General features: G+C 54.3%; 2 protein-coding genes across 2 annotated transcripts; both read right to left on the reverse strand.

The window, feature by feature from the left end:
• Window positions 1-787: 787 nt before the first annotated feature.
• TOMM5 (translocase of outer mitochondrial membrane 5) lies at window positions 788-1,795 on the reverse strand. The gene is made up of 2 exons (XM_078606108.1): window positions 1,490-1,795; window positions 788-940 (listed from the first exon to the last, which is right to left on the reverse strand). The coding sequence occupies exons 1-2, from the start codon at window positions 1,608-1,610 to the stop codon at window positions 906-908; spliced, it is 156 nt and encodes a 51-aa protein (XP_078462234.1). The 5' UTR covers window positions 1,611-1,795; the 3' UTR covers window positions 788-905.
• A 407-nt stretch (window positions 1,796-2,202) lies between these two features.
• On the reverse strand, window positions 2,203-8,457 carry RPUSD2 (RNA pseudouridine synthase domain containing 2). Its single transcript, XM_078606106.1, has 3 exons — window positions 7,510-8,457; window positions 6,154-6,418; window positions 2,203-5,465 (listed from the first exon to the last, which is right to left on the reverse strand). The coding sequence occupies exons 1-3, from the start codon at window positions 8,310-8,312 to the stop codon at window positions 4,608-4,610; spliced, it is 1,926 nt and encodes a 641-aa protein (XP_078462232.1). The 5' UTR covers window positions 8,313-8,457; the 3' UTR covers window positions 2,203-4,607.
• Window positions 8,458-8,831: the final 374 nt, after the last annotated feature.

Here is an 8,831-nt window from a genome sequence, read left to right on the forward strand (position 1 = left end):
GCAAAATGTTTACCCAAGTTTAACGTTTTACACAGCACTTTTGTAAAAAAACTATTCCCCTAGATGTCTAGTTTGTGTTGGCCTGTGTACATATATTCCTTACTTTTAGTTTTCATCATGAATGTTGCTATATTTCAGTATTATTTTTTGGCCAACTTTGCCCACGTCATTTTATTTCAGTACGAAAGAGAGAAAACAAAAACATTTGTTCTTGAACGGAATCGTGACCGCACATCGTGAAGATCGAATCCAGTGGGTGTGAATCTTCGCCCTTCGCCCGGTGTTCTACATTGCAAGGCACGCGGGGCATTGGCGGAAACAAGAACAAAAATTTGTGTTTCTTGTGATGGGACTGGAGGATGAACGTTGAGATTTAGAAGGGCACGGGGTGACCAAAAAGGTCCTGAATTGGTGTGTAATAAGGTAAGGCACTGGTAAGATGTTGACAGGTCTGCATCATCATCGTACTGTCAAACCCCAATGGTTTCAAATGTGACGAACCTTACTGACACCGATGTCTTATCGGCGAAAGTGCCCCCCCCCCTCCCCTCTGAAAATGAGCGAAGGACACTGGGCTGGCTGAGCCGATTGAGTTAGGCAGGAAGGGCAACTGCACAGATTCTGGGATATGAAGCGGCGGGATTGTGCTGAAAGCCCACGATCATTACTTGCACCGGCTTTACGTGTAATGAATAATCACACGTAAAGCCAGTGTGGGTGAATATTCACTTGCTTGATGAACACTGCACTCGCAATAACAAATACTGTAACTGGCACACACACAGGGTTGATGGTAGCCGGTGTGTTTATTGAGTAACAGGATTTATGTTGGGCTGGGCGAGGGCGTAAGGGCGGCGCGTCTTGGTCCGTCTTGTCCTCATGGTGGACGAGACCTCCTCCGACACTCAGATCTTGTCCAGTTGCTGAAGAACGAACGGCGCTGCGGAACAGAAGGCGCAACCGCGCGCGGTGTCCGCTCGACGTGTGCAATGGGGCTGGTGGTCGATGCGTGGACAGGCGAGTATTTGCACACACACGAGTTTGCACGTATTTCATATTACAGATGACGACACGTGGAGCCGAGGAATTCACACTCTGGCCTCATAACCCCCCCCACCCCAGTGGACTGACAACGATGTTCATGACAACGACCTTCCCCGCACCTCCAATTCGCACGGTTGGGCTACGTACGGTGCGAAAGAAGCTCAACATGCAGAGTTAACGATGTTGATGTCCTGATGCTGACCTTGAAGATGTTATCGATGACGCCGATGACGTTATTTGATGACTATTAAAATACTGGTGATGAAATGACGTTGTTGATATAGGCGCTGACGTGATGTTGATAGTACGGTTCACTGAATATGCGAACCGTGCGAGAATGCGACATGGGGATGAGGAAGTTGACACAAACGGTGGCCTGTGAACGAATGATGATGTTAATGACGACGATGATGATGCTGTGGGTGGGCAGTCCCCCCTCCCTCACCTGCTCGCAGCACGGCCACGTAAATGAGGAAATTGCGCGCGGTGCTCCACACGTCGGCACGCATCTGCCTCTTGATCTCCTCGGGGTCCGGCTTCGGACCGAGCCCCTCCAGGCGGAACATCGCAATTCGGGTGGTGGGGTACCGAGGTTTACGGTCAAAGGGTCAAGAGGTCGTCACCCACGTGTCCCTCGCCGGAGCCGCGCGCCGGCTGTAACGTCGTCACGTGCAGTGCGCGCAGGAAGTGAGGGCCACGTGACCTGGAAGTGACGTAACGAGCAGCCCGGCGGCCCCGGACCGCGCATTAGAAGTCACGTGTGACGGCGTGCGGGGAAACGTGAATGCGACCGACTCGTAGTGGAGCACGTGGTGACGGTGGACCACGTGCTCACGTTTACCCATCGCTGTGTTGTTGTTGGTCGCTGCGGTTCAGAATCCATGGCTGTCAAACCCCTTGTCAGTGCCCTACCTTATTACAGACTAATTCAGACGAAGAAACACAAGTAGACAAATTAAAAATGTTGCCTGTACTGTATTGAGGCGCTGTTCTACCACTAGGAGGCGCTGTTTCATTGCATTTTACCTTTAAAAGCTCATTTAGAAGCAAATAAAATTTTGCAAATGCTTTACCAACATTCAAACGGCAACTCGTGGTTAAGAAAAATCACCATGGAACTACTCAAACACAGAAAGCTCCACGAGAACAGGACATTGGTAATTTTCTGCTATTAGGCGGCACCCTTTTATTGAACGTTCACATTAAAACCACTTTTTCGACACCAACAAACTCTTTTCGGGTAAAACAAAAATCAAGTTTGAACTTTCTTTTGTTTAACCGGGTGAGAACGTATGCGACCAGGATAAGAGTCAATTATGGATAGAAGCCTGGCCGTCAAAAGCCCCACGTGAAACAGATCTGTGAGAGTACCAAATCAAGAATCGCCCTGCAATCGACACTTGGATGGAACGACCAGGGGACGCCTCAGCTGACGCGCTGCGAACTGCCACCCTCTCACCGGGCCTCCTCCGTGGCACACCGCTGAGCTCCAGCCGGGTCCAGAAGCCCGTACACAAACTTGCTAGACGCACAACTACAAACACGCACCGCGCATTGTAACCGGCACAACCACAACCGACACCAATCCCCTGGCTCCCTGTTCTGACGAGCATTCTGCCACCAAATATCGACAAGACACATGTGCACACTACTGTGCAAGGGAGTTAACAAATTTTCTTTCCAACGAAAACCACCTACCCATCAACCAAAACCTCTACAAAGTTCCTCGCCACTCACTAAAGACCCGATCCCCCTTCTGGGATCACGCTGCTGCCACCATCCTAAAATCTCACCCAGATCTGGAAGCACGCTGGCGAATCAACGCAGACGTCTAGAATGAACACCTCATCCGAGGCCCAAACATCGCAACCTCCTGGCTTTGATATTCTTCGAACACATTGTTGTGACCGTCAACCGCATCAGAACATCTACAGGCCGATGCACGTCTCCTTTATGAACGGAAAATGAAAGACAAGCAACATCATCACCTGGTGGGGGCAGCAAGCCCCTCTCCCCCACCTTTTACCTCCCCTCCTTTATATGATCCAGTTGCGTCGGGACTGTCCCCCAGGGAAATGTGAAACCAGGTTATGCGACCCGGCGCAGCGTGCTGTATCGTGGGCTCGTGTTTTGTTACAATAAAAGCAGCAGCAGCAACACACAATCAACAGTAATGCGATCGTGCCCATGCAACCCAAACTATGGACTAAAGAGTAAAACCACTGGAGCCTGCGGCACCTCCTTCGACAGAGGAACAGCAAAAGGACACGAACTCTCTCTGCTGAAGCCCTCTCGTGGCTGGCGGACCTCGACAGAATAGGAGTCTCATTTGCAAGAGTGCCCCTGCCTCAGTGCTTCAGTGATGCTGCACAAAGCTGTCACTCGGCGCTCTGCCCTCCTGACTCACCTCGTGAATGTGGATTGTTTATAAATCTCGGTTTTTTTTAACCAGCAGACGAGGTGTGTGGGGATAATCTGAGCAAAATAATAATTTGTTGAGTTTTTTTAATCGTCGAAAAACACGGTCACATTTATATATTTCGAGTCCGGTTTATTTTTTGTTTACCAGTTTTTTTCTTCAAAATAGTTCAAACTCCCCTCGGCGATCGCGAATGCCCATTATCTAGCACTTTGGAGACAAGAGTGTTCGGATCAAACGTAAATGACTCGCGTGTGGACGCGTGACGACAACAAGACCGCAAAACGGCAAGCGGGTTCACAAACCCATCCGTGCAGATCGATTTCCCTCGTGCGCACGGTGGGTTATCTCCACATACTCTGGCTGTTCCGCTCACATGAAGCGTCGATTATTTAAATACACCGAGTGCTTAAAAAGGTTCAATATATTTGGAGATAACGCTGCCTTAAAATAAAAACCAATGTTTTCTTATATTGCTACGGAAAGTGTTGAGTTTTTTTTTGTTAAATGGGCTTGTGTACCCGTTGCCAACCCAGAAGCAGCAGCATCACCAAATGATTTGGTAATTTTAAAAAGGAATCGGCCAAATTTCCCGAAAGGCCAGAACCCTTTGGGAAAAGGGAATCTTGAGACTTGTCGAGACCTTCCTAAATAAATCATTATTTAAATGTTGCAGAGCAACAATAAAAAAACTTTAGGACCTCACACTGAAACCCACATGAATGAGGAAATTAACTCAACAAACAATATAATTCACAAGCATCTTTGTCAAGCCACTGCTGGATGAAGACCTCCCCATGCCGTGTCACAAGAGGATGTGTGACGAAACATAACCGTTGTGGCTTAGGTAAAGGTGGTGGATGATCCAGGACTGGTTTATCCACCATGCCCACGATTTAAACTCAAAGTTGCCAGGGCCCATGATACAACACATCGTGTACTATTTACCAGGACAACAGAGCGATTTGATCGTTTGCCACAACGCGATTCAATAATTTTCGATTTAAAGCTTTCGTGACTGCAGGGATTCATCTTCTTGGTTCTTTCAGTAAAGTCACGTGACTTTACCAAAATAACCTAGAAGCTCGATTCAAGAAGCTTTGCTGAGCGTTGTAGCAGCCACCACCACCACCGTGTGCTGCAGTCACGTGAAGCCCAGAGCGTCAGTCTGCCCAGGGGTGGTGATGGTGGTGGTGGTGCTGGCCGGTGTCTCATTCTGCCCAGGTTCCCCATCGCTCTTCTTCGTGTCTGGGCGAGGGGGCTCCTGCCAGTCGGCGCTCGCCCACTCTGGCGCCGGCGCCGTGTACTCCCAGCCGGGGCCGCGGTAGCGCAGCGCGTGCAGGAACATGATCAGCTGATCGGGCCTGGGGTCCGGCCGAGTCTGGCGACACTCGCTGCAGAGAGGGTCCTGCCCGCCAGCCCAGGGGTCCTCGGCTTCCGACGACGTCGTAACCGGCTCGTTTGTGCCGCCACCATCACCACCACCGCTGCCGCCACTGCTCTTCTGTGCAGTATCGTCATTTCCGCTGCACGTGATGCCCCCGACGACGATACTTCCCTCCCCATTGCCGATGCCGCCGCAACCACCGTCACCGTCGCAGGATTCCGTCACCTCCTCGCCGAGCCGGCGGCGGTCGGCGAGGAGGTCCTGCAGCAGCTGCTCGTCGCTCTTGCCGATGGTGCCGCCGCGGGCACGCGCCGGCCCCCACGCGGCCGCGTTGTACACGGGATCGTTGATGATGGGGTGGCCCAGGAACTGCAGGTGCACGCGGATCTGGTGCATGCGCCCGGTCTCGGGCCGGCACAGCAGCACGCTGGAGCGGCCGTTGTAACTGAGGCGCGTGAAGGTGGTGCGGCAGGGCTTGCCGCGTGGGTCCACGCGGCACACGCCCACGCTATACGACACCACGAGCACCGGCTCGGCGCACACCACCTCCTCCGACTCCTCCCCTTTGCCACCCGGGAAGCGGCCCTCCACGCGGCACAGGTACTCCTTCTGCACCTGGTGGGGTCAGCGAGGCGGGGGCGGCAACAGGCATCAGGGGTCAGGAGTCAGGGGTCAAAAACAAGGATGAGGGTCTCCTGTCACTGCAACGCTCTCCCACGTGTTCATGTCATTCGGCTTGGTGTCCAATGTAATTTGGTTCCTGAAGAAGCTCCCAGCACGTGGAACGAAACGTCAGACATCACGCAGAACAACTCAAAGACACATCGGAGAGTCACGCAGCGCAACCGCGAAAACCTACACAGTCGTATCCTGTGACTGTTAATGTTTTAACGTGTTGCAACTCAGGTTGAAAGTGTTCATGCTTTGGCTCAGTCTCTCTCTCTGAAACGAGGAGCTTCACAGTCACTCTCGTGGAGATGATCCAATATAAATACATGTTTTGCGTAAATTTGCTTTTCTGTTGGGGAGTTATCTGTTAGAAAAACCGGCGAGATTGCTAAAAAAAAAATCCGGAAACTTGGCGAAAAAAAACCAGCGCTAAAAGTATCGTCCTTGCAGGTGAAGGTCATTACGTTGTTGTTGTTGTGGCTCTGAAGGCAATAATACGATAGCTCATCAAACACGAGCACAAACGCACGTGTTGGAAAGTGCGGCAACGCTGCCGTGTGCGAGAGCGGCTACCGCCCAGCGCGAACCCATCTAGGGGTCACGACCCCCGTTCCCCACCGGCCCCGGGGCTGACCTCTCGCTCGCGGATCTGCCGGTCGAGTCGCTGCACGGCCTCGAGCGTGTGCGCAAACAGCAGCACGCCGGAGGTGAGGCGGTCGAGCCGGTGCACGGTGTGCAGCGGCGCCAGGCCGTGCTCCTTGCCCAGCACGAAGATGACCGTGTTGTGGCGGTAGCGTCCGCACGGATGCACCGGCATGGACGAGGGCTTGTCCACCACGACCAGCTCGTCCGTCTGGGCGAGTAGCGTGACGGGGCCCGCGGCCACGGGTGGCTCGTGCCTTGCGGGGGGGGTGGGGGAGAGTCGGGGGTCACGGAATGAAGGTCACGTGGCGTAGGTCGGACGAGGTCGCGTGATGGTGAAGATGTCAGACAACGTGCGATAGGTGTAGGGAAAGTTGCCACGGCAGAGGGCCGAAGAAAACTATACACAGAACCTTTACAGGAACCTCCCAATGCAGGAACCTCCTCTTGCGCTGGATAAACATAGTTAATTATTATAATAATTATGCTGGCAAAGGAAAGAAGCACAGAGGTGTAGGGAAGAATGGTGCCACCCCATAACTCCCATCACTGCTACTCCGCTGCCAAAATCACACGTCTCAGCAAGGCCTTCTTTATTCAGTGAACGGCATTATCATAATTGTAATGATGACAATGCTGGCGATGGCTGTCCAGATAACACACACACCGCGGTATTACACCAGGGCGGCCGGTGGAATTCAAACTGTGAACCTCTGCAACGAGCGGTAAATGCGCTACGTAATACAAATAAATGACAACTTGTGACGCATCGCACAGTGTTGGCTCACTCTCGTAGAGAAGGAGAACGACTCGGAGGCACAAGGAACCACAGACATGCACGCGAAGGTCCGGCGCCAACAAAAACTCAAGCTCTGCGGTTTCATACATATTAAGGTGTTCTCAGAAAATTAGTGATCACACGTCGGAGGAAACCGAAGGAACCTGGAGAAACCCACGCGTGCGAGGTGGCCAGCAATCCATTACCACAGTTGGGTACGTACGGTGCGAAAGAAGTGACCACCGCCGTCTCCTGGCGCGTGCCGGGAGACGGCCCTTCCTCGACGGCCCAAGGGGTAAGAGAGTTTCGCAACATTTACATAAGTGACCCAACAACCCTCGCTGCCTCCACAGTTCATGGATTTACAGGCGCGCGTCGCCACCATGGCCCCATCGCGGGACGACTCTGCCCCGGGGCGATTGGACCGAGGGGGACGACTCTGCCCCGAGGCGAGACGTCTCCGCCGCTACCTCAGAATCGTTATTGATCCTGGAGAAATCCGATGAGCTATGAAGCTCCATTCCCCCCGCCCCCCCCCCCCCACACCCACACACAGGTGTCCATCCTCACCTGTGCACGGTGTGCCGGACGAGGTCGTTGTCGCGCAGCACCACGGCGAGCGAGGTGCGCTCCCCGTTCAGCGTGATCCTGCCCGCCGCGCACGCCGCCTCGTAGTAGCGGGGGCCCTGCGCGCGGAACTCGGACGCGAGCACCTCCCCGAGGGTGCGGCCCAGCCAGCGGCCCTTGCAGTACGACGTGAAGTCGAAGCGGTAGGGCCGCACTCGGCGCAGCCCGGACTCGACGTAGCACTCGGCCTCGGCGAAGTGGTCCGCGCCGAAACTCACGCCGGCGTTGCGCTTCTTGGGGGGCGGCACGTGGCGCTCGCCGGAGACGCGCTGATGTCGGCTGCGCTTGTGGCGACGCGGTGGCCGCTTGCCCTCTCCTCCTACTCCTCCATATCCATCATCATCGTCACCGCCATCATCATCGCCACACTGCTGATGCCCGGTCGCCGCACAGGCGCTTTGGCCGTGCTTGCGCTTCGTGGCGACACTCCGCGGCCCTGCGGAGCCCGTGGCGTGCGGAGGCGAGGGTGCTGCCGAGGCAGGGTCCGCGTCTCCGGCCTCGGCGCTCCCTTCCGCGAGTCTCGTCGCGTCGTCGGCGGCGGCGGAGTCGTCCATCGTCTCGGGCTGTCTGGCGCGCCGAGCTGAACGAGGCAAACGTCTGAGGCTCAACGAGCCGAGCTGGTGAGGCCCTCTAAGACAAGTCCACGACGGCAAACAAACATTCGAGTGGTGTAATAAATACACTCGACTGCTGTAAGCGGGACACCAAGACCCGATTGCTTTGACAGTTCCGTCGCCCGCTATCATTCGGTTTGTAAATAACAAATTGCATATCGTGATCTATAAAACGTAAACTTGTAAAGTATATTTGTGTGGTTTAAAAGTTAGTAACGTTTTCTGAGCTCCGGCATACAGCAGCAGCAGCAGAACCCACGTAGCACACGTGGGCTCTGGTCGAAGTGACCTTTGACCCCAGAATATAAATCCCCCCTCCCCTCACACCCCTCCCCTCACCCCCCTCAACTCCTCCCCTTCCCTAACCCCCTCTGCTCACCCCCCTCTGACCCCGCCCCATAACTTACCCCGCCTCTTCCTCCACAAGCCCCGCCCACTTTGTCCCCTGACTCCTCCTCTTTTCTCTTTGGCTCGCCTCACGCTCGCACTCCTCTCTTGGCTGAACCCTGCGCCCCGCCCCCTATCCCACAAGTCCCGCCCATTTCCTTTTGGCTCCGCCCCTATCCCACAACCCCCGCCCATTTCCTTTTGGCCCCGCCCTCTATCCCACAATCTCCGCCCGTTTCATTTTGGCTCCGCCCCCTATTCCAC

Source organism: Lampetra planeri, chromosome 25 (genome assembly GCF_965212315.1).
Source record: "Lampetra planeri chromosome 25, kcLamPlan1.2.h2, whole genome shotgun sequence".
NCBI lineage: Eukaryota > Metazoa > Chordata > Hyperoartia > Petromyzontiformes > Petromyzontidae > Lampetra > Lampetra planeri.

Bases quoted from the DNA above. Each gene is read 5' to 3' on its own strand.
- TOMM5 (XM_078606108.1), bottom strand. From the start codon at position 1,610: ATGTTCCGCCTGGAGGGGCTCGGTCCGAAGCCGGACCCCGAGGAGATC. The intron at 941-1,489 runs GTGAGGGAGGGG...TCTGTTCCGCAG, and splicing joins CGTGGCCGTGCTGCGAGCAG to CGCCGTTCGTTCTTCAGCAA.
- RPUSD2 (XM_078606106.1), bottom strand. From the start codon at position 8,312: ATGATAGCGGGCGACGGAACTGTCAAAGCAATCGGGTCTTGGTGTCCC. The intron at 6,419-7,509 runs GTGAGGATGGAC...CCCCCCCGCAAG, and splicing joins GTCCGGCACACCGTGCACAG to GCACGAGCCACCCGTGGCCG. The intron at 5,466-6,153 runs GTCAGCCCCGGG...TGACCCCACCAG, and splicing joins GGCAGATCCGCGAGCGAGAG to GTGCAGAAGGAGTACCTGTG.